This window comes from Carassius auratus, unplaced genomic scaffold (assembly GCF_003368295.1).
Source record: "Carassius auratus strain Wakin unplaced genomic scaffold, ASM336829v1 scaf_tig00215236, whole genome shotgun sequence".
Lineage (NCBI taxonomy): Eukaryota > Metazoa > Chordata > Actinopteri > Cypriniformes > Cyprinidae > Carassius > Carassius auratus.
The window spans coordinates 569,155-595,335 of record NW_020528000.1 but is presented as its reverse complement, the minus strand read 5'-3'; the positions used below and the strand labels follow the sequence as shown (position 1 = coordinate 595,335).

At 36.6% G+C, this 26,181-nt stretch overlaps 2 protein-coding genes across 2 annotated transcripts; one reads left to right on the top strand and one right to left on the bottom strand.

Annotated features, from left to right (window-relative positions):
* Positions 1-235: 235 nt before the first annotated feature.
* LOC113094043 (CD9 antigen-like) lies at positions 236-19,919 on the top strand. Its single transcript, XM_026259671.1, has 8 exons — positions 236-427; positions 5,545-5,641; positions 15,341-15,438; positions 15,595-15,669; positions 15,772-15,852; positions 16,321-16,371; positions 16,675-16,758; positions 16,959-19,919. Exons 1-8 carry the CDS (start codon positions 359-361, stop codon positions 17,022-17,024), a joined length of 621 nt encoding a protein of 206 aa, XP_026115456.1. The 5' UTR covers positions 236-358; the 3' UTR covers positions 17,025-19,919.
* A 1,305-nt stretch (positions 19,920-21,224) lies between these two features.
* LOC113094042 (mitochondrial glutamate carrier 1-like) lies at positions 21,225-25,612 on the bottom strand. Its single transcript, XM_026259670.1, has 9 exons — positions 25,479-25,612; positions 25,063-25,188; positions 24,685-24,740; positions 24,245-24,335; positions 24,035-24,153; positions 23,595-23,787; positions 22,887-23,041; positions 22,738-22,813; positions 21,225-22,640 (listed from the first exon to the last, which is right to left on the bottom strand). Exons 1-9 carry the CDS (start codon positions 25,496-25,498, stop codon positions 22,481-22,483), a joined length of 996 nt encoding a protein of 331 aa, XP_026115455.1. The 5' UTR covers positions 25,499-25,612; the 3' UTR covers positions 21,225-22,480.
* Positions 25,613-26,181: the final 569 nt, after the last annotated feature.

Sequence of the window (26,181 nt, the reverse complement as noted above, 5' to 3'; positions counted from 1 at the left end):
TTTAAATGAACACAAAATGCAATGTAAATGCATGCACAACTAATAACTAATATCATCACGCTATAAAGGGTTGGACTGCGCTGGGTGCGCCCCTCCCCCTATAACTGTTCTGTCTCCTGGCGGAGCTCATTTGTATGAACACGCATAGGAAAAAAGAACGATAGAAAGAACGGCTCCTCTCCAGTCGCGACTCGGCTCCCATCGTTCATGTTTATGAGCCGTTCAAAAGAATCGGTTCGTTCGCGAACGTCACAACTCTAATGTTGACAGAGCTCGTGCAGTGCAACAGCATCTCCGTGTTTGACACCGCAAGCCGGACTGTTTCTCAAAGAGGAGGCCGTCACGTTACACTTTCACCATGGGAAAAGTTGAAGGCGGGATGAAATGTGTGAAATATCTCCTCTTCGTGTTCAACTTTATATTCTGGGTAAGAAATGCAGTTAGTGTTTTATTTATAATCATGTGTGGTATGTTAGTAGCCTATATTGTGCAATGTGGAGCCAGTTTTGCAAGCACTTTGCGAGTCATGTATTCGTTCTGTGTTTTAGTGTGTTTACGCGCTTTATGCAGGAATTTAAAGCTTCGGAGGGAGGCTGAGAGTCACTGCTCGCGCGACTTATATCAGATTTTCCACTGGGGAAAATCCGCCCCTTTTTCCTTCAGCGTGTGTTTGTTTAGAGGGCAGCAGCCGGACACTGTAGCACTGTGTGTTTGATTCACACCGCTGACTGAATCTGCTGAACACGAGGAGATTTGTTCAAATGCGTTCATTGATCAGTTCACTAACTCCGTCTTGCAGGTTATGTCTTTACGCCAGCAGGTGGAGCTGTGAGCTTGCCTTTATTTATTACGAATGATGCATTGAATGATTCACTCATCGGCCGAAACGATTCTTATGATCGAATTCACTCTTTCAGTGAATGGTCGATTCGTTCCTGAGGCTCAACTGTACCTCTCCTTTACAGACTTAACTTGAAATTATATTTGTGAGGATAGACAGTCAGGACATAAAGAACCAGGAGAGACTTAAGTGAATTCTTGAGAGTGATTCGTTCATTATAAGATTTATTAAAACACTGATTCATTCATTTTTTAATAAATAAATTAACTCCTTTATTTATAATTTATAAGTAACTCCTGGATTTATAATCATGCATTGAAATAAATTCTTAATCTGAGTGATTTTAATAATTCCTCTTAAATATATATATATATATATATAAACATTTTTTTGGTGGTATTTTTATTCAAGTCTTTGATACCATGGCTCCTGCAGTCGTGGTAAACCTGTTAAACACGTCTGAACTTTAGTAATGTTTCCTCTTTCCACAATAACAGACCTCTCGTAAAGATTTATTCGTATTTTCTATTACATTACCATATTTTCCCTCCACATTTTTCAGCCATTTTACCATCAGGTTTTGCCAAAGTGCCCAACAAGAGGCATTTTTCTTTAGCTGGAGCTTCAGTTTGTCACACACACATTAGCTGTCTAAATCAGGATATAATATACATGCAGTGTTTTCATAGAAATCTAAATGTCTCCAAAGGGGGTTTTGTCATATTTAGCTACTGGTAACTACAGGGGGAAAGTTAGCATATTTACAGTCACAAACTTATATTTTGTGTTTATTCTAATCATAAATGCATGCACAGAGTACACAGATGCCCAAATATCAAGTGTATACAGTGAGTGGAGCTTAATTATGCACTTACCAAAAGTTTAAAACACAAATAAACATGCATTAATAGTGCTGTTTGCACAAAACATACTAGTTTTCACATAAAAAAAAAAAAAACTGAAAACTGTTTCAAAGTAAATCCTGCACCATATTTGTTATTTTTTTCAAAAGTCTTCAAGTATTTCATTCCGAGCATTCATTTATCTGATCTGATCCAAACACGTATCCCCAACATGCACAGTCAAAGGAAGCCCCTGCGTAACGCAGGGTAACTTTTTCCACTTCCACACCTGCGATGTGCATCAGTGTTTTGAAGGAGACTCGCTGAAACAAACAGCCATTGTGCAGCTTCCAGTCCCTGCTGCTCCAGTGAGGCTTTGGTGGCACTGCAAGTCACATGCTTTGAACTTCCATCTCCGTTCATATTTACATTATCATTTATAATATACCTGATCTATCAGAAGTACTGTGAGTAGGAGCATCGGTGGCCTGTGGCTCTTAGTGTAGGGACGTGTGGTTAACCAGATCTGAAGAACAGAAGTATGAGAGTGATTAAGAGATCGACGGGTGAAGAGAGATTGTGAGAGAGAGCTAAAGAGTATAGAGTATATAAAATGTGAGTATATATGACCGGAGAAATCTCTGCATGGGAGCTGTGCTTTGTTCAGTTTGACACAAAAACCTAAATCGTCTGGGAACAGTCACAGGAACAGTTTTTTTTTTTTCTTTTTTTTTTCCAGTGTTTGTAAAACCTCTCCCTCCAGACCTGGCAGCGCAGCCACGGAAAATGGGCACAGTTCGGACTAGACTGGATCGCACAGAGGGAGGACCCTGTACAGGATAATGAGCACTGACCTCATTAATCTCACAGATATGATGATCACTGACAGCGTGTAGCATGCAACGGCTGTTCGTTTACACTAGCGTGTGTGTGTGTGTGTGTGTGTGTGTGTGTGCCGTACCCATAAATCCATGCACGGTGTTTCCTGTCTTGGATGATGTATTCTGTAGAGAGTGACTCGTACTCCCATGATGTGTGTTAGCTCGTTAATTATTAATTATTAATAATGCTGTCAGATTGTACATCTGGGCTGTCAGGGGCACAGTGGACAGGAAGGCATTAAAGAGTGAGGTCAGAGTTGTAAACCGTCTCTAAAGACAAATGAAGAGGCATATGACTGCAGACTGTGGGACAGGAATAATGTAGTAAAGAGGAAACGGTCGATTATTTTTTGGCTCTACTGCTTCCTTCCTCTTTTTGGTCACCGGTTAGCTCCATTATAACTAATTTGCACACTAATAGCTTAAATGATGCCAGAGTCGGTGTGTCGAGATGTTTAAACAGAGTCACTGTTATACAGGAAGTGAACATACGCCGTGTCGAGGATGGGTGGAAGAAAGCTTTTTAACATCATATAGTTATACAGGGCCAGCCTCCGCAGTTTTAATATGTGCTTTTATTCATTCTGAAACTGGACTCAGGTGTGGTTTCTGCTTCTTGATCACCAGCTGGTGTACTGACCATACAGACGTGATCCAAACAAGAGCGGCACATTAAGAGGAAGAGGTGCTTGAGTTGTGATAATGCTCCTGTAATTGATGCTAACAGGATAGGAGTGGCTTTGTGGTAAACACCATTAGGCTTTTGAATGAGTGTGTGTGTGAGTGTGTGTGTGTGTGTGTGTGTTACCACACCCTTGATCATCAGTCAATAGAACACACTCCCTTTCCTCTCACACACACACACTCTCTCTCTCAACACTAGAATCATTAGTGCATGTCTTAATAAGCAGCATGCTGTATATATTTACCAGAATTGTAAACCGGTCAGTTTCTGCTCTTCGGTGCAGCATGTGGGTTAGTGCACTACATGAGCTCTGTCGAAGGATGGAAACTTCCCTGAGCTGACTCGGTTATGTTTTCCACCAGGAGATCTAATCAGCTCTTCCTGGGTTTGGGTTGAGCGATTCTTTCATTCTTTCCCCCTGTTTTTCTCCTTTCATAACGACTCGGTTTGAAATGTTCCACCTTGTTTTCCAGCATTATACAGTAATTGGTGTTGGCTGTAGTTCTTCATTAGAGGACGTACACATATGATCTCGACTTGGAGCGTGAAACGTTAAAGCAAAGTCTGGTAGATGAATCATGGCCGGTTTCTTCTCTGCTACAAATTAAAAACTGTTTGTTGCTGAAATGATGGAACTTGCATAAAAATGTGCTCAGAAATAGTCTAAAGTCACCATAAAACTCCCAATAAACTTGAAAAAGCCAATGTTTTCCATGTACTGTTTGTAAAATAAGAAAAGAAAGACAAAAGCAAACCAACAGGCAACTGTAAGAATTTAAAGAGTGTAAGCTGGTCCTAAGCTGACCCACATTAGTATTTTTCTTTAGTATTTTAATTGTCTGTCTTATTCTTACAATTATCCATGCATTATTATTATTATTATTTTATTATTATTTAAAGCAAACTATTTGATAATTATTTATAATAACTTTATGTATTTTGTAATACATTTAATTAATGTTTTATTCAGCAAGGACACGCTGATCAAATGTGAAATGTATAATGTTACAAAAGATTTACATTACATTTCAAATAAATGCTGTTCTTTTGAACTCTATATTTTCATGGTTTCTACATAAAATATGAAGCAGTGCAACCTATACTAAGATAACTAATTGTATTATTGTAATAATAATAATAATAATAGATTTGATTAAAAAAATACAGTATAAACTGTAATATTGTAGAATATTATTCCAATTTAAACTAACTTTTCTATACGAATATATTGTAAAGTGTCATTTATTCCTGTGATGCGCAGCTGTATTTTCAGCATCATTACTCCAGTCTTTAGTGTCACATGATCTTCAGAAATCAGTATAATATGCATTAGATAAACCTCTTATGTATTTACATACATTATATACAATATACTTGTTTATCTTAATCTAATGAACAGATTTTCCAGTCGCTCGCTCATTGTCTGGTGTAGAGGAGTGTGTCCCAGACAGACAGTTGGTGTTTTGTCCCAGAGATAAACCCTGATGGCCAGAGGAGGTCTCTGGAGGGGGACACCGGGTGGGGCGGGATGATGTCACACTACCCAGTGTTTGAGAGGTTCATGTCCCGCGGGGGGTCGTGTTATATGACAGCTGTAGCAGACAGGAGAGGCGGAGGAAAGAGACGCTTGTCTTGCATCATCCTCATGGATGTCGTTTTAAACACATATGTAATATGATTTTTCATCACCTTAGATGGTCTTTGCCCTTCTGAGCTGAAAAATCTCAGAGGTGTTGATTTCTCACACACACACACACACACACACACACACACACACACATATATATTAACATGCTTTACCCTCTCTTAATTGGAAAAATTGCCCTGAGTGGTGGCAGGAGTCCAAGAGTGTAAAACTGGGAAGCGCATTTTAAATTGAATCAAATGGCACTCAACAGATGGGCTTTTAAATGCACTTTGACAGATGAGTGTCTGCTTTCGTTGTCAGCAGTAATTAGAGTTCATTTAAGAGTGCTGGTGGATGAACTCTGCCGTCTGCTTTTCCTTTCATGGTTTGGCCTTCAGCCGTCATTTCTTAGATTTAAAACCAAAAGGATCCTGCCAGAGTGGAAAATATCTGTGCCACCTCTCCATAAAAACTGAAGACAAAGAGTACAGAATCTTTCAGGCCTTAGATAGAGAGAGGTCTGACGATGTTTTCATAATCCTTTTTGTCAAATGAATTCATCTTGAGGAATTGTAACGTGTTGTTTAGGCATTTATCTGCTAATGATTCTTATGTTCTTTGGATCTGAAATGACATCCTCTGAAGATCTTTCGGTGTTGTTTTGGCAGATGATTGGCTCGCTGGTTCTGGCTGTGGGGCTCTGGCTGAGACTAGATGCAAAAACCGTGTCTCTTTTAGATGGGGGACCCGGTACCTTCTTTATCGGTAAGCAAATAATCGATTATATTTCATGATTATTTCTCAGGTGCCTTTATACAGTGGGGCTTGAGAAAGTACCTGAGACCACATCGAAATGATGTGATTTAGAGTAAGAACATTTTAAAAATAAGCAAAGTTTAAGAAACATTGACACAAAATTAATACAATTATATGTAAATATGAAGTACAATTAAGTATAATTTGGTATTATAAAATAAAATGAATTGTATTATTTGACATATTTAAATAATCATTTAAAGTATAATTACTAAATACAAAATAATTTTAATTATTATTTATAATATGAAAAATGATACATAGATACTGTTGATAAATTATGAGAAACATTTTTTAAATTAAATGTTGAAAATAAACTTACAATAAATAATAAATTACAAGAAAAAAAAAGTAGTTGCAATTCAAGGAAAAATCATACAATTTTGAGAAAAAAGTTCAAATTAAAATTTGAAAATAAACTCATTAAATAACAAAAAAAGATTTGTTATGATTTGAGAAAAATGCTGATAATATATTTTTATATAAAAAGTTATGTTTGAAAATATTACAAAAAACATTAAAATATTTAAATATTTTTATTATTAATATAAAAACTTATTATACAAAATATTTAATGTATATAACTAATGATAATTATAATATTAAAATTGATCATATTTAAAATTATAAAAAAATAGATATATTTAATGATTATACTGTTCTGCAAAATATGAATAAAAAAATACAAGCATTTAATTTAGTGCTTTCAGAGTTTTGGAGCCCTCTATAGCACTTAAAATAGAAATAAAGGAGCTTCAGACAGACCTAGTGTTTGAATGGAAACAAAGTTTCCACGGCCTTCTGCCCAGCCCTCGTGATACACAGTGAGTTCTTGTGAATTTCAGAGGTTGGTGTTTCTAAAAACAGGAAGTGACATTTCAAGCTATGCATACATGGAGGAAACCACACGACTTCAAGTCAACATGGGAGGAGAGAGAGATACAGACAGGTTATGCAGTGCTAAATCTGGATGCAGAGAACAGTACTTCATGATGTCAGGAAATATTTCTGTCCTCTAACAGCCTCCTCAAGCTCAGTAACTCTGAAAGCACTAAATTAAATGCTGACATCACCCTCATCTGTGGGTTTTAGTACTTAAAGCTGTGAAACGAAGCCAGTGTGAACAAGCATGACTTAAATCCTCAGCCATGTCCCAGTGACAAAGTCACATTTTTGTTTCTCATCAGCCCAGTTTTATCTTGTTCAACCCAGCCTGCAACCCACAGTCACATTTGCATCACACACAGCCTTGTTTTCCTTTGTTAGATGCAAATACATTTATATTTATAGACTAACTGAAGCTTGCCAGTTTCTGTTTCTGTAATTATTTACTTTGTTTACTGACCCTTATAGTAACAGCTCCACTATAAATATAGAAAGAGAGCGAGTGAGCGAGCGAACGAAAGAAACAGACAGAAACAGAGAAAGCGAGAGAGAGTGAGTGCGAGAGAGAGACAGAGAGAGAGAGAGAGAGAGAGAGAGAGAGTTGGGTAGATTACTTACCAATTGTAATCCAATACTGATTCCAAATTGGATGACAAAAATTGTAGTTAATAATGTAATCTGTTACATTACAGATTTAAGGTAATGTAATTAGATTACTTTTAGATTACTTTTGACCATACTTGTTTATCACACTGTAAAAAATAATTTGAGTCAACTAAAAATACTTTGTTATCCAGCTGCCCAGATTTTTTTTGTTATCTTGAAAAAATATTTCTTGTTGAAACAACTTCCCATTAGAGTGGAAATAGTCCAGGTAACAAATTTCTTTAAATTGACTTGACTATTATTTTCTAGCCCAATCATGTTGTGTCAACAGGGATATTTTGTTTACATCGTAAACAAATGTTACCCCACTGCCTTAAATTTTTAACTAAAGATGACAAAAATTTTTTTAAAATGTTATTTATTTAATGATATAGACAGCACTTTCATTCACATTTAAATTGAACACATCAACACAACACATTTGCTGTCAACACATCAACAATTGATTAAACATTTTTTTCAAAATACACACACACGCATCTAAAGATCTGAACCGACACTTGAAATTGTGATGTGAAATAAATAACCTTGGCATTAAGAAACAAAGAGTTGCATTTCAATTCCTCAGATTAAAACTACATGGATTATTTGTTAAACACTGCATATTAAGCCTACACAAGTTCACATGCCCCCAACATAATGCAAGTCATGGTCAAAATGAGAAACCAAGATATTATATGTGTATATATATATATATATATATATATATAAGGCAACCGAAATCACATTTAGTTGAAATTGAAAATTGAGTGTACTGTACTTCTGGATGATAAAACATGAATGGAATGCACATGGAAGCACAAAGATCTGAACCATCAGATTCTAAATTTCATAGCGCAGCATGACCAGACAAGTCTTAACATCAGAAGGATCTCGAAAGTTTCCAAACTCTCCCACACCATAATGCTATTTAGTGGTTATAAAACAAGAAAAAGATAGAAAAAGGAAAGTGAAACCACTTGTCAATTTGAAGGAAAATGTGTAAATTACTGTATAGGAAAATGAGACGAGAAACATTTGTTTACATGAGAACCTGCATATTCCAAGTCATAACATTATCAACTTTAATGTACATTCTAAAATATAATGAAAGGCGCAAAAGAACCTAAAGTTCCTTAAAAAAAAAAAAAAAAAAAAAAAAATATATATATATATATATATATATATATATATATATATATATATATATATATATATATAATATTATAAAAGAGTTAGCTGTGGAGCCAATAAACACATCATGAACATGGAAAAGTGAAACTATGGTGACCCATTCTCAGAATTCGTGCTCTGCATTTAACCCATACAAAGTGCACACACACAGCAGTGAACACACACACACACACCATGAATACACACCCAGAGCAGTGGGCAGCCATTTATGCTCCGGTGCCCAAGGTGCAGCTGGGGGTTCAGTGCCTTGCTCAAGGACACCTCAGTTGTGGTATTGAAGGAGGGAAAGAGCGTGGTACATTCACTCCCCCAAACCTACAGTTCCGGCCGCTGGAGGTAGTGGATGTTCACTGCATACAGACCCATTAGGAGTCCAAATGCCTTGGACCTGGGAGATGTCAGTGATGACAGGATGTCCAAATGAGACCAATGTTGGTTATTCCTTGGGAAGCACATCACATTGCTGCTCCTCAGTTATAATCAGAATTACCGCTTCAATTTCTTTCTCAACATCTTTAATGTCACCGGATGGCTTGTAAAACACAAAATATTACATTATTTTTACATTACATTTTACATTTATAACAACTGAACACACATATGTACATACACTATTAAAGTTGTATGTTTTGTTAAAAGGACAGCTACCAACAAATTAAAATTGTCATTCACCCTCAAGTGGAAGATATTTTGAAAAATGTTTGTAACCAAATATGAAAGTCAAAAGTAAATGGTGCTCCTCAACTGTTTCGGTTACAAACATTAAAAATCACTTTCTGTATTAAACCATTAAAAGCCTGTACAAATTTCTTTGTTCTGCTGAACACAAAAACTTTAAAACCCCAATGGGAATTAAGTGGAAAATACACCTCCAGAACCAACTAGGCTAAAAACGGGGGGAAATTATTTTCTTCACTGGTATTGTACATGATTTCTGAATGTCATAAAATGTGACAAACCAATACAACATATTCGTTTTTTTCAGTTTTTTTTTTTTTTTTTTTTTTATCCAATTCTAACTATAACTTATAATGATCAGAAAATATATCGGTGTAAAGGGGTATTCCTTTTAAATAATAGTCTCTTGCACTGCATGTTCTAAAGTTAAACATGGCTCTTAAAGGGGTCTTATAATTATAAATCACTATGAATGTGGCTAAAGTAAAAGGTCTCTCAGAGAGCAGATCAGAAGAGGGAGGCAATTAATGCATCTAATAATTGTCATTAGAATCCATACCACATCATTTCTGGCCAAAAACAATAAACTCTGAATGATTTGTCCTCATTCAGTTGGAGAAAGTTGCTTGCCAACCAACACTTCACATCAGTTGAACAGTTCTACAAAGATTCAAGAGAAGATTGATCCCTGTATTTTAAAGGGAAATAAATTTGAGAATCATCAGCATACAGATGGTAATTTTATACCATGCTTATCAAAAATCTTACCCAACTGAAGCAAATAAAGGGTAAATGAAAGAGGTCCGAAAATCGAGCCCTGAGGAACCCCACACGTCAAAAGTACAACCGAAGAAGAGTAGTTTCCAAAACTGACTAAAATGGTTCTACCCTTAAGATAAGATGAACCAAGGATACCCACTTGGTCTTTGAGACGATCAATGAGGATATCATGATCAACTGTGTCGAAGGCTGCACTGAGATCCAACGTTAGAAGAACAACAGGACTACCTGAATCTACATCTAATAAAATATCATTATATGAAATCAATCAATCAATCATAAATCAATATTAAACTCTCAATAACACAGACTCTGTACTAGGACTAACTGTAAAACCTGACTGAAATCTATTAAATCTAAGATTTACTTTCTTAAGAAGGGGATTAATGATAGCATGTTTTAAACTATTTGGAACAATACCAGTAGACATACAACTATTGTAAATAGATAGCACACTTGTACCAATTAAATCACTCACCTCCTTAAATAAAGTAGATGGAATAACATCACATGAAGAACCAGAGACTTTCATATGTGCAACAATGTCTTTAAGTTGTGACACAAAGACAGGAACAAAACTGCAAAAAAATTTCAAAGGAGCAGCAAAAGTAGCAGGATCACTAGTTACAGATAAAATCTGAGCAAATTCCAGCAATCTTATCAGTAAATATTTTTACAAGTGTCCACAGAAATTGAAGGAAGGATAACAGGTTGAAGTACTGTATAAATAGTTAAGAGTATTTTTGAATTATGACAATCCTTTGAAATAATGTGAGAGAAATTGTTTGATCTAGCTAATTTAACTGCTTTTTGAAACTTCATCAAACAGTCTCTCAAGGATTCGTAAGATTCGTAAGAAACTTGTCATTTATTTTTTGAGCCATTTACGTTCAGCCCTCCTACACTCTTGTCTAAGGGCCCTAATATTGCTGTTCAACCAGGGCTGGGACTTAGCTTTCTTATTCTTAATTTTCAACAGAGCCACATAATTCAGAATATCAGAACGTGGAGTTAAACTGGATAACCAACTCCTCAGGTCCCATATAAGAACAGGGAGACTCCATCAATAATTTAAATGGGAGAATATCAAAAGCAGCTGAAAAACTGCTAGCAGTAAAGGAAGAGAGAACCCGAGATTCAATAGTAACAGTGACATCATTAGCTTGATAATTATAAGAAAAAACTGGGTTAAACAAAAAAGTCTTCTGGTCAGAAAATACAGTGTCAGCAATTTGCACACTGCCGACAGAAAAGCCAAGAGTTAACACTAAGTCGATGGTATGACCATGTTCATGTGTAGGACCTACAACACATTGTCGCGTGATTTTTGCCAAGTAAGACATGTTCCTGGATCTTTTGATGATCCTGGATCAACATTATTGTCCAAAAATATAAACTTAACCCAATCCCTGCCCCTAAACCTAACCTTACCCAGAATTTATTCCTAAATTCAGTGGAAAAATGATAGCCGATTAACAAGAGTGTAGAAGCACCTAACCCTGATTTTAAGCCTAAAACATATTTCTTGAACAGTTGTCTAAATTCTGATTGGTTTATTGGACTGTTGTTCCAGGATCAACAAGGATGTTGATCCAGGAACATGTTGTACTTGGTGAAATCACGCTCCCCTACAAGACACCCAATGACTCCAATAGATGATTAAACTCTTTAACCAAGGGTCTGGAAGGACAACACACGTGAATATTAAAATCTCCCAAAATTGAAAAAAAAACTATCTGAACAAGAATGATAGCATTTTAAATTATTTTTAAAAATGACAGCAAGGCCCCCGTCCAGCTGACCTCGGGGAGCTAAAAAAAACCCTACAGTCTGGAGGAGGAAATTCAGAAAAAGGAGCCATATCACCAATGTGGAGTCTCAGTAATAAATAGAAAATCCAAGAGAGGAAAACCTATTTTAAAATAAAATTCTTGTTTGAAAGAGATCTCGCATTGATCAATGCCATTGACACTGAAGCAGAACCAGAAGAAGATTGTCTTTGATCCACTGCAGACTGATGGTGCTCAGTTTGGTCACCCACAAGCGTAACCACAACAGTCATGTCCTTGATGATTCCTTTCTCCTAGCCTGTGTGCTTTAATAAAAACAAAAGCAAGCATTAAAATTTGCCTTACAATCGTAAAACTTACAGACTCAAATAAATGTGCATTTAGAAAGTAAATAAATTTACTTAAAACTTTGTCCAAGCTCTACAATGTCAATGTCATTTCCATTATGTCTGCATAGCATTTTGATGGATACAAATATAAAAGGACTCGCTGCTTATTGAAATCTGCGCTGATCTTCAGTCATTCCAAAATACCATAAACATGTAAAATAATAAACATAAATATATATATATATATATATATAAATCTTTACAGAGAAAGTCAAATGTATTGACATGTTTGTTTTAATTACCAAAGAAAAGAAAAAACTTTACCATCCAGACTTTGCTTTTAAATGACACAACACAGAATTATAACAAAATAAAAGGAAATTTAACACATTTGTGTCTATCCTTATTGTATGGCTATTTATACAAGATATAGCTATGCTATTATTACTGTTATTCAAAACCTATAGTTTCGAACGTATGAAATTTACTTATAACCGTATATTCACGCAGCATTACAATGGGTTCTGTTGAGGCACTTGAATGACTACTTCAGAGAAAAATTAAAGAAGAGTTTGTGACGTTACCTTCAGAACTTCATCTGAACCAAGCTTATGTCAGCAATATTAAACGTAACGTTAAGTTACGCACTACAAAATTACTTTGAGGGAGGTGCTCATCTATGGTACTCTTTAGTTTCCCTTATAACATGCAGAAAATAGACCGTTTGAGTAGTAATCCTGTTTTTTCCCTAATATCATCGATGTATAATCTGATGGATGTCTTTACGCTGTTAGGTTTAAAGGTTTTTAATTTATTTTTATTTATTTTTTATTCCCGCCGCTCTAAATCCAAACAGTGATCCGTTGGGTTCTGTTTGAACGGTCTCTGAGGCAGCACTGGGCTCGAATAATACATACCAAACTATATTTTTATCATTTTCCATATAAATTCAGCTCAGTACCCTGTGGGAAAATATTTGTTTTAATATTTATAGGGAAAATACTGTGGGACCGCCTGTATTTTGAGGCTTCAGAGTGCCACGAAACGAACATTTGCATACATACAACTAGAAAATACGACTTTTTAAACCATACTTACTCTTCGACAACATATGTTATTTTACACATTAAGCCAATAAATACAAATATTTTACGTACCAAAGTTGTATTGAGTAATTTCCAAACCTTGTGGAGAAGCTGAGCAGGATGGATGATGACCGTCTTCTGTCTGCAATGGCCTTCACGGGAGTGAAGTGATGTTGAGAACGTGATATTGTTATTGATTCAACACATTCAACACAACACCCAACTGGACCATGCTAACAAGCCAAACCTTAATGGTTTGGAATAAACCACCTGACAGAGCTGACATTAACCAGTTCAGGCTTCTTAGTCCTCCCACAAACACAAACACACACACATTTTGCATGACTTTTAGATTACAGTCGGCAATGACAAAGGATTGTCTTCTCCGCAGCTACTGTGGCAACGGTGTAAATATTATCAGCATGTGACAAGATTGTTTTTAGTCAAGAGGCAAGATAAAGGTTGTGTTAACTCTCTCTGTCACCCTTTGTTTTCGTTCATCTCAGTTTTACTCTCAAATGCTTGAGATAAGGGTATTTTCGGTTTGAGTAAAGCCAAGAGGAAGCCTATATTCTGGGAAATAAAAAGTGTTGTTTTTGGTATGCTTAGTGGTACTTGCAAAGACAAGTATCACCATTGCTTATACTGTAAAGGGTTGCAAAATTCACTACAAAATTCTCTCAAGAGAGATTCAGTCTCATTTCCAGACTTCCCACCTGTCCCAGGTCTCCTGTGGCATAATTAAACCGGCTCAGGATGAACTCCCCATGCTGAACTAAAGAGCTCATGTCTCCTGATTACAATTTGAGGCTAGAGTCAGAGGAAGCTGATCCTAGATCAGCGCATAACAGGAAGCTGTCTCTCCATGGCCTGATGTTGACCAAACCTGTTAGGTATTAGACCTGTGGCTCTGTTGCGGATTCAGATGGGAATTCATGCACCCCACGCTCTCTTTCTGTTTTGCTCTAATGAGGACAATAAGTCGATGGAATGAAAGATAATGACATCATCTTAAAGTGTTGTACACGACCACGCTGTGCTCAAACACATGCGGTCATCTCCCAAAGGGACTCACTTAACCCTTGTGCTTCCCTCTGCTGGCGGGGACTGATTACATCCTGCTGAAACTACAGCAGTGTTGTGCCAAAAAGGGTCTAATACCAGGAGAAAATGATTATTTAACAGTCCAGTTCCCATCAATGACAGCTTCTTGGCTGGAGCAGGACCACTCAGAAGTACATGATTTGAAATCTGCAGGATCTCAAGGATTATTGCTAATATTTACTGTATTTATTTACTGATGTTATTTTTGGCTAATTTTTATACTGTTTATTATATATAACTATCAATACTATTTCATAATATACATTATCACTGTTTCCCAATGCATTTTGTACACTATGAGAGCAAAATTAAGAGATTTTTCAGAAACCAAATTGAACAACATATTTTTTTTATTTTTTATTTTTTTTACTCAAACCTCCTTTATGTAAAATTCACACTGGTGTTTTTAGGAAGCCAAACAATTTTATTAATAAGAATAATAATTTTATTATTATTTCTAAGACCGAAATATTGGTCCCACTTTATATTAAGTGGCCTTAACTACTATGTACTTACATCAAAAAATAAATACAAGGTACAATGTAATTGTGTTCATATTGTATTGAAACTTTTTTTTTTTTTTTGCTGCTATTGAGGTGGGATGGGGTAAGGTTAGGGACAGATTTGGTGGTATGGATAAGTTTAAGGGTGTGTTAAGGTGTAAGGGATGGGTCAACGTGTAATTATACATGTAATTATGTGCAGATATTTTTCAAATATAAGTACAATGTAAAAACATGTATGTACACAATAAGTGCATTGTACCAAATTAATAATTACAATTTAACTACATAGTAGTTAAGGCCACTTAATATAAAGTGGGTCAGAAATATATTAATATTGTAATATAGCTGTGCTATATCATAAAAAATATATATCATAAAGCTGTGAAAACAGGTTTACAATTGCGTCTCATTGAATTGCTGTAATCATCTTACAAAAAGAAACGGGAAAGAAAAAATGTAATGCATCCTTCAGCCCTTTTTAAGTTTATTAATTATTTTAAATATTTTTATGTAGATAAATAATGTTTTGGCTACCAACAGTAAGCCATAGGCTATTGAATGTAAATTAATTCCTCAGATTTTCCCAAATGTTAGCGCAGCATGAAAAAGCATTATGTGTGTGTGTGTGTGTGTGTTGTGGTGTCCTGCGCAGGGGTCTATATCCTCATCGGGGCCGGGGGTCTGGTGATGCTGGTGGGCTTCTTCGGCTGCTGTGGTGCCGTGAGGGAGTCTCAGTGCCTTCTGGGATTGGTGAGTGAGAGATTCTACTGTTTTCAAGTTAACAAAACAATAATAAAAAAAAAATAAAAAAAGAGGAAACACCTGCAACATTGATTTATTCTAGAAAATATAGTATGGAATATAAAGCTGACATATCCCAGGTGCTGTGTTTCTCTTGCATGGCAGTTTTTCACCTGTCTTCTGGTCATCTTTGGAGCAGAAGTCGCTGCAGGAGTGTTCGGGTTCCTCAACAAAGAAAAGGTACTACAAAACTGCAAAAGATCCCAGTCATGTGGATTCAGAGTTCATTTGAAATAAAATCAGTCGGACTTTTACAACATAAGTTTTTATTCGGCATTTTAGATCATTGGGGAAATCAAAGATTTCTATGACAAATCAGCAGAAAACAGCAGTAATGCAACCGTAAACCCCTACCATGACACCGTGAGTTTGCACTTTTTACTTCGTTTTCTTGCGTCTCACTGTTGATCGAAACAGGAAGAGTAAACCTGAAGCGGAAAATAGTAACAAAATCACCTGCCCTATAGAGATGATTAAAATTTACTGAATACAATACTTATTTAGAAAAGTCATATGCTTATTTAGCGTAGAGTCTTAATTTAGTTTTATTTATAATCTGCTATATTTATTACGATTAACATTAAATATAAATGTTTGTTCATCTGAAATCAGTTTGTTTGTTATATGATTTTGTCAGTTTCTATTGATTTATTTTCATTTGAGTTTGTTTTAGTCATTTTAGTACTCGCACTTAATTCAGTTAATTTCAGATTGAGATCAGTTATAAGTGATCAATAACAACACTGATAGAAATGTAAGATAAATTATGTTTCTATATTTGTCTGACCTTATTATGAAAGAGTTACATTTTTGACCACTTCACATCTGCAGTTGAACTGCTGCGCCTCAGCCAGTTTGTGTCAAAACGTCGGATCAAACCAGGTGAGAATAAATGAAGCACAGATCTGAGAATCATTATGAATGCAATCAGAAGAACTCCTGTATGTTTGGCACTTCAGTTAGTGTGGCATCTGTTCAATGTGCATTGAAACTAAACTGGCGTGCGTTTCCCAAAAGCATAGTTGCTAACCTGTTAGCAACTTAGTTGGTTGGCAATGGGAAATTGTTAGTTGCTGACTTAGTTACCAACTATGGTTTTGGGAAATGCTCCCCTGTTTTGGAAGATGTGGTATTGAGATGCATATTATGAATCAGTCAGTTATCGATCTGTTTGACTCCATGCAGACATGTCACGAGGCCATCGAAGAGTTTTTCAACAGTAAGCTCTTCATCGTGAGTTCTGTGGGGATTGGAATTGCAGGAGTCATGGTAAATATTCAAGCAAGGCTTTGTCAAGCCAATATCTTGACCGTTTTTCTTCTTTTGCATGTGCTCCGGTGTGCTGTAAACAATGGCGTCAGTATCGCCTTATCAATCTGAGCCCGAGTCGGAATATCAGAGTGTGGACTAAAAAGTGAAGCAAACAGGGTCAACTTCAGTTTCACGTGCAACATCTCCTCTTTTTACAGATTATTGGCATGATCTTCAGTATGGTCCTTTGCTGTGCAATTCGGAACAGCAGGGAGTTGATCTAACATGGTCTTCCCCACCTGGACATGACCTTTCACCTTTGACACTTAACCTTTGTTGGACTTGCATATACAACAATAACATTCCAACAAAGTCCAAGGTCTTCTTCTGCCACCCGGGAGCCAAAAACAGTCTCCACTTCCATAACCCTGTCCACCTCAGCCAAACGATGGTTAGTCCAGCCTAGTTGTTTAAAGTCTTTTAAATAGCTGGATTGTCTTTTATTTAACGTCTGCTTTGGAGCTGGATCTTCCAAATGCGACTAAAACAAGACGCCTTTCTATTATTTCTTCAAAGTGTTTTTTAATACTGTATCATTCAGATTTTGACTTCAGTTGGAGTGCACATTGATCAGCTCTTTCTGCGAGGTTTTGCAGATGATGCATTGAGGCTGTCGCTGCATGGCTTCACATGTCAGGTAAAAATATTGTGTAATGTGATGCCAGGGGTTCTGTGGCAAACCCACAGCTGCTGGGAACGGTGTTAAGAAGACCCACAGATGCCTTTCACTTTACATTTGTACTTAAAAAGTAGTCTTCTACAACACCGACACATTCCAAACGCAAATGAACATTATCGAAGGATCAGAACGACATGCACACGCGCACAAATCTCTCAAAACTCTTCAGAAGAATCCTTGCATGCATATCATCCAGTATTCCCTCTTAAAGGGACAGTTCACCCAAAATGTTCCAAACCTGTTGAACACAAAAGATACTTAGTAGAATCTTCGTAACCAAACAGTTGACTTGTAGTCAATGGCTATCGTCAGCTACTCTTCAAAGTCTCTTCCATCTTTGTTCAACATCTGAAAGAAACTCGTACTGGTTTGGAACAAGTCGTGGTTGAGTAAATAATGATTTTCAGGTGAACTGTCCCTTTAAGTCCCTCCTCCCTTCTGAATTTCTCCATGTCCTTTTCACTCTAGGAGAGGCACACTAACACACATTCCCTGCTCTGCTTTCTTGCGTTTGAACTCACAGTAACATCGATGATCCGGTTTCTGTTATGCAATAGCCGGGCTCATCTGAAGCCCCCTCTGATAATGGTACAGCCCGGTATTTTCTGGCACGATGGAGCCAAATCCTCTCATTCTCAAGGTGGATCTTATGGGGTAGAGTTGCCTGGTTATTTTACACATGTAGCTAAGTAAAGACTCGAGGCTGAAGATCCACTGACACTGTCTTGTGCCCTCTACCATTCAACCATCTGCACTGTGAAAACCAATCATTTGCTTGTTTCTTTCAACAGTTGAGGAAGGTCCTTAGAAGAAGAGTTATAATTTTTTTTATTTCATCATACATGCATTTATATCATTTGCATGAATAAATTATACATACATTTTGTTAACTTTAAAATAATTGGGAGACTGATCCTGTGAATACCTTTTTACAATGTCACACATTCACTTATTTAATTAGTGAGTAGTTTTTATTTTATTTTTTTTTAGTAGTTTTTGTGATTTTTATTGGATAGGATGGGGATGTTGAGACAAGTAATAAGAGAGGGAAACAGGAGGTTTAGGTCACTCGAGACGCATCTGCGTCATATGTCGTATTTTGAGGTTTAAATGAGATTTTGTTTCTCAGATTTTCAATGAAGCCTCTCACTTTTGACCCCCCCACCCCCTTTTTTAATTTGTCAATTATCCTTCATCTTTAATGATCAAATTCAGGATTCTGAAATAAACACATATCTCGAAGTTTTAATTAATCAAATTTCATTAGCGAAATTCGACAAAAATAGTCACCTTTCAATAGTGTAGCAATGATGTCACTTTCAAACAAAGCAACTTTCTGTCGGTCAAAGCAGAACATTTTGGACCAACTTGAACATGAGTGAAATCTATGTGTGGAACTTATTCGCCCTCATGTGAAACTCCCAAACATGCCGAGCAGCAATATGTGTGTGAGTGTATGTGCGGTCTTAAGTCCTATGTACATATCTGTGAGAGTTTCATGAGTTGTCATTGTAGTTGTAGCGATCATCAATATCTGTATTGTGCGGTTAATATGTATTTGAGACAGTTTTGGCCACTCTACAGCAACTTGTGTTTCATATTTTGCATTTGAATATTAAGGTGTCTTTTTTATTTATCAGAAAAAAAAACATTGTATTTGGTTAAAGGTTTTTTTCTTCTTCTTTATTTGTTTGTTTTTTAATGAAATGATTTGAAAAGTATGGAAGCCCTTTTCCGCCACTGAATAAAAAAAATGTAAAAAGTAATTGCAAATTTTTATCTAACAATTCAGACTTTTTTTCTCGCAACTGCAAGTTCATATCTAGCAATTCTGACTTTTTTTTTTAAGAATTGCGTGTTATAAAGTCAAAATTGCGAGATATAAACTCATAATTGAAAGATGCGATTATTTTTTGTAATTTTGTTTTATATTAAGTGGCGGAAATGGGTTTCCATAGAAAAGGGACGAAATTTATTTTTTTATTATTTATGAGGCAGAAGTTGGTTGGTCAGATATATTTCTGCTGGTGCATCACTGCTGAAGTCAAGTTGAAGCGGCATTAGAGTAGCGATTAGGATACGTCGTAGTTGATGCTAACAGAGAGTTACACATGAAATACAGTAAGTGTTTTGTTAACATTTAAGTGTTGATGTAGATCTGTCCTCGTACCCAAAAGCAACCCAGTCATGGTTGTTCAGAGTCAGACTGTAAAATACGTGTGGCTTTCGAGTAGAGGCTCTGTTGTAAACCTTTTTTAGTGCATTATTCCTACACTTTTGTGTAAAAAATGTTTTGTACTGTAAACATAACACTGCGGTCTTGATGTTAGTGTTCATAATGTGTGTGTTTAATTTATTTTCTGGAGAGAAAGTTCAAAACAGCATTCAAGTTTCTCAGGAACATTGCAGCATGAGAACAAATAAACTAGTTTGAAGTTTCTGATTCTTGTGGTTTTCAGATTTTCAAATCACCAACAGCTTGTTGCCGATATGCCTACGTACGTACCTTGTTGTCAGGACTGTCCATTAAATAAAAATTGTAATGGGTGGCCCGACTTTTCCAAGCAGACTGACTACCCCAGGACGGTAGTCGGCCCCCTCATCACATGACATCAATACCGGTCGTCTTTTAACTGATTGCTCTGGAAGTGAAATGTTAGTAGCACAATCAAATTCATGTTGTATCGCATGACATTGGCTTGAGTCTTATATCATGTGTGTGTGTGTGTGTGTGTGTGTGTGAATACCCACACAGTGTGAATTTGGCACCAGCTTGGTAGTAGGTGTAAAGCTTCTGTTACCAAATTCATTCTAAATATAGATCATGCCGTATTTTCAAGTTATTTAGGCCCACCAAATAAAGTTTGCCAGCACCTAAATAACTCTTCATTTCTGACAAAGGATGAATTAAACCATTAAAAAGGATAATGATTTTGATATGAAACTATTTCATTTAAACAAATATTAAATAAATAATTTTACAAAATTACAAGTTCATAGAAAAGCTCATAAAAGAATTAATTTTTGAAAATGTTGTTACCGATTGTATTCCATGCTATACAAGTCAAATGCTAATGCATTATGTAATGGTATTTATATTGACCAGAAAGTTAATTATGCTTTTAAATACTTTGAATACAAATAATTTCATTTGTAGACGTGCTGGCCACATCGCAACTTTATAGCAGGACTTAATTTTGCCTCGTCTTTCTGGCATGAAATGCTCATCAGCTGCAAGCAGGAAGCACTAGAACCAGGCTAAAGTTTCATCTGCAGGGCACCGTATGCACTTTTCACCAGCACAGATGTGTGCAAATTTAACACACACCAAACACTTTAGATGCCTGTACGGTATATTAGTGAGTTTCCTTTACTGCATCTCATGCGTTATTTGAATCTGTAGTTTTGTAATTTTGCATTAAAGAACATAATATAATACATTTCATTCTTCTTCTTTTTTCAAAACTTAAAAGCTCTAAAAAAGTAGAGTTTGTTTAAAGGCTTGAGAAGAACTACCAAATGAACCTCACAATTATTGATTTTTATGTTTTGTTGTTTTTTTTTTTTTTTCCTTCTGGTTTTTGTTTTTCAAACTAGTCTTACCTTAGTTCTGAGTTAGTTTCGTTAGTTTTTTCATAGACAAATGTATTAAAGTGTTTGTAGAGAATGGCTTATCCAAAAATAAAAAAAATAATTTGTCATTCCACATTAAAAAAAAATGTAAATAAACAACAGGTGAGAAGTCTCAAGAAACCTTTTGAAATGTATTTGCACATACAACAAAACCAGGATCACTGTGGAATTAACAAGAACAAAACACATAGGTTTTAGTTATGATCTTTGTGTCAAACCACATAGTTTTGTTCCATATTTCTTCTGTTTAGCACATTTCAAAGTGTGAACCACACTTAAGTCCCAGATTTTGGAATGGTTCAGGATGTCTGTCTGTGCTCTTAAGTATGACAGTTCAACAAAGTTAGGTTGAACAGAATTTCCTTTAATTCTGTAATAGTAAAACCTCACTTCAGCAGGAATCAAACATCCTGTCTATGTGTGTGGGTCTCTTCCAAGTCATGTATATTGTATAACAATGTCCTCACAGGTGTATCTCCAAGCTAATGTCCACACTAATCAGCAGTGCCACTGTAATATTGTGCATATACACAAGGTCACAAGAAAGGTAAGACACAACTGTTAATGGAGGACGTAAGTATAAAAAGGGATTTTCTTTCAAATCAACCCTCACTGAGGATAAATCTGACTGTCTCTGACCAAACATTTCCAAAAGAATCATAATCATGTGCAATGATTTAGCTTCCTGAATAAGCCAGTTCAATATGCTAAAGGTAGCATGTAAAGACGTGAAATAAAACTCTAAGCCAACTACCTTCTCCAACTACCATTTGTTTCAGCACAATCTAATAATTATGCAACATGTAATAGTTTCTGCAAGATGGCAAAATTGTACACTCTCTGAAAACAAAAGGTCCATAATCTGTTACTGGGGTTACACTTTTGTACCTTACTTACCCCTAGATCAGGGCTGTCAAACTCAGTTCCTGGAGGGCCCTGCAGAGCACACATACCATGTAGTTAACAAATAAACCTGAAGGACTTGGTTTGTTGGATCAGGTGTGTTTAATTATGGTTGAATCTAAACTCTCCAGGAATTGAGTTTGACACCCCTGCTCTAAAGAGTGCATAGTATTACCTTAAAAGTGTCTATTAGTAAACCCAGTGTCAACTTTTGTACCATTTTTTCTGAAAGCGTATGATCTCCTATAACTTGGTTCATGTAGAAACATGCAACATTTATAGGTATTTTTCAGATTATTGTGATGGTTTATGTTGTATGTATTTGTATGACCCAGATCAGAACAATTTTGCCATCTTCTATAAATCATTACAAATTATCATGTGAACAGGCTGGTTCGTTCTCAGATATTTAGTTGCATCATAGCTGCGTTGGTATTTAAAGTTTAATTCAGGTGGTTTCATAGCTTAGACAGAGTAAAGGTTGAATGGAGTTTGCCCTAAAAGAAACTCCCCAACACCGACGAAGTAAACCACTTGAGCAATGCCAAAGAGTGGAGCAATGACCAGCGCCCTGCAGCCGGCACCTTTCAGAAAAGCAGATGGCCCTTCTTTGCGCATTATCTTTCTGTAGGAACAAAGAGAGGGATCATAATTAATACAACAGAAAACTGCATTAATGCATTTTCCTAGAATGCCATTAGCTAGGTTAGTGGTTGCTTTACCTGATGCAGTCCGCCACACCATTGTAGGTGTCTTCATTTGCACTTTTATTGAGTGACTGCAGCCGGGTTTTGACGACTGGATAGAGATGGGATTGACCTTAGTCTTTGCACATACACTAAAATTTACTTAGCAAAACTTGAATGCTCACCATCACAAGGACTGACTGCCACAGCTGCTGTACATCCAGCCACACAACCCGAAATAAAAGACCAGTAAAAAGGCACCTGGTCGTCTTCCGAGGTCTTTCCCAGCTTGTTGATGTGGGCAAACAGCGGAAAGTAAACCACTGAGAAAGGGATGTCCCTGTAAGAATTAGACCCAAAGTATGTTTTACTAAAGTCTTGAGAGATAACTTGCCCAAGTTGGACATTCCTGGATCATTTTCTTTTGTCGAATGTACCTAGCTAACAAATACAGTCCTAACCTCCCACCTACCATTAGAATCTGAGAGGAATGATGCTAATAACTCTGCCATAACCTGACTCTAAAATTGGACTGTTAGATGCAAGTGTTGTTCCAGGATCAACAAGGATGCAAGTCCAACTTGTCCTGCTTCTGGAGGGCAACCTACCATCAGAGTTTATCCCCAACCATAATTAAACACACTTGAACAAGGTCTTCAGGATCACTAGAAACTTCCAACCTGATGTTTTTGGGCTAAACTTTGTAGGAAAGTGGCCCTCCAGAAACAGGCTTGGACACCCCTGCTTTACACCAATATTTCCTTGTGGTATTAAGTTTAGAGGTTCTGTGGTATGGCTTATTTAGACCTGTGCTACGTGAACCACAGTTTGAGCTAGATGATTGCATTTGGAATAGATTGGCCAAACATTTACATTATAAGATGGAGTCGTACCTCAAGAGGGTTGCTCCTAGACCTTTGTAAAGTCCCTGGATGCCCTTTGTGCGAAGCAGTTCCTGGGTAATCTGAATGGCTGACACTTTCCTGGTTGAGGACACTGGACCCACACTGTACGAACAGTTCAGGACTGGACTGGCTGTTCCAAGTTTAACAGTGTGAAGCACAGGTAACTTCCTCTGCTGGGCCACTGAATGTAAAAGATGCCACAGCCTGTCAAGGAACCTCCTGCATAAAGTCTTTACAAGTCTACAAAATTAGTGGATCTGAACTCTGGTCCTGGGGATCCACTACTTTGCACAATTCGCACAATTTGAAAAAGGTGTGTTAAATAAAGAATAATATTCACTGATCTGACGATTGATGACATCATGAATATTGAGGGTATTAAAAATTGTAGATTAATCATGACAGAAGGATCAATATTTATGCCTCACCAAGTCGCCCCGCATCCTGAAGCTGGATCTTAAGCATTTCCATTGGGGTTGTTACAATAACCTGACACATCCCTGCCCCACAGCCAGCCAACATTTCCTGAAACACGCTCAGCTTGAGCCTGAAATACAAGTGAGTATCACTCAATGCTTTTTCATTGTAACTATTATTGAGTATTGGACAATTTCTTGATAGAAGCAAAGAGAGCATACTTTCCCGTACTGAGCTGCTGACGGAGGAAATCATTGGCGGCCAGTTTGATGGCCTTCTCGGGAGTAACCAGTGTCAGGTTGACTGCTGCACCTGTAGGAAAAATAAACTTATCAGTTGATCTACGAAAAATACTACTATGATATTTTTTGCTTTGGGTCCTCTTCTGATTCCTGACACTGAATCAATACCATGAAAACATTTTTAAGATTTCTTTGCAAATGTAGAACTTTGCAAGCTATATCAAGTATCTAAAAGTAAGTCACAGGAAATTGCAGCTATCACAAAGAGGCTTTGGATTGGCGCCTCTTTTCAGTTTATGTAAATGGGGTAAAGTGCTGACTTGCAAGTTATGTTTCATTATGAAGATGTCCTCAGGGGCTTTAGAATTTAGGAAAAGAAGAAGGTCTAGAATTCTATTCAAATTTCTAAATCTGCTTACCTCTGTACATTCCAAAGTATCCCTCGGAACGAACAGTCTTTATCAGACAGTCCATCCTAATCAAAATAATAATAAGTTATTGTTGTCTAATGAGCCAAGTCACCCTTCCAAATGTATACAACGAATACTGAATAAACCACCCCCCTTTTCATGAATCCATAGTTTTCTGAGAAAGATAAACAAGTTTTCAGTTTTCCATAAAAGGTCATCCTCACTTACTTCCAGGATCTCTCTTTCAAGGAAAATGCTGTCTTGTTTATGGTTTAGTGAACTTGCAATAAGGGTTTACAGTGACTCTTTTTTGTTTTGGTTTGAAACATAACAACAACAACAACAAAAATTAAAATTAAATGTGAACACTGTGAAATGCAAACCTACATATTTTTGTAGACCCGTTGGCTTCCTCTTTGGTTCTGGAGTCTTGTCTTGGCGAGATCTATGGGGAACACACAGGTGACACCCACCAGTCCAGCAACTCCACCATTGATGAGCTTGGCAGGGAGGCTTGAGAGAAACAAAAGAGCAAATAAAGAAATCAATACCTATTGTACTCCTAATGCTTTCATTTACTCATAACCCACTCCTTCAATTGTAGAAAATTGTACAAAAAACCAAGGCGCTGCTTTGTAGGTATAGGCAAGGCAATGTATGTGACACATTTATTTAAATGCAACACTTCCCTGAGTGTTTAAGAGTTAACCTGAACGTGTTTAGACCACTTACAATAAAACTACAGCATCAATAGCATTTTAACTGACTACAGTACACTGCAGACAGTCGTTCTGGTTCCATACCTTATTTGTTGTTGAGCCATGGTGAGAGGTTTGTAGTTTGGACTGAGGACTGAGGTAGACAGAGGTGCAGTCACTATGCAAAATAGCGAGTATGGGTTATATACTGCAGCCCCTCCCAGGAGCCTCAGGCAACACCGGCTGTTCACTCCCTCGCTGTGTGTCTCCGCTGTGACTGACTGCATGGCCAATCAGAGGAGCAGGATCTTCTTACAGCAGGCATGCAAAGAGACACTTACACTACCACACACACACTTGCATGTATGCTAAGGGATTTTCGATCAGTATCTTTAAGTGCATTCCTAAATTTTAGAGGAAATATTAATATAATTTTTTTTTTTTTTTTTTTTTTTTTTTATAATGTTGGATTTCTTCCAGAGCATGCTTTTACATGCATATAATGTTCTGAACCTGAAACATGCATATCTTTTTTTAAATGGTAATATAATAGTAAATAGAAATATAAATAGTACTGATCTAAATAGAAGGTTCCTGGTCTGGACATCAAAATATTATATATACTGATTTTGTCCCGAGAATCACAAATCATTGCACCTTTGATCGAGACACTTTCAATCAATTTCAAGATCCTTAATCTCTGATTATAGGTACACCTATAATAAATATTTCATAAATCACTAGAGATAAAAGCAGTGAAAGTCAAAGTCAACAAAGTACTGAATGTAAATTATAGATTATTATAATT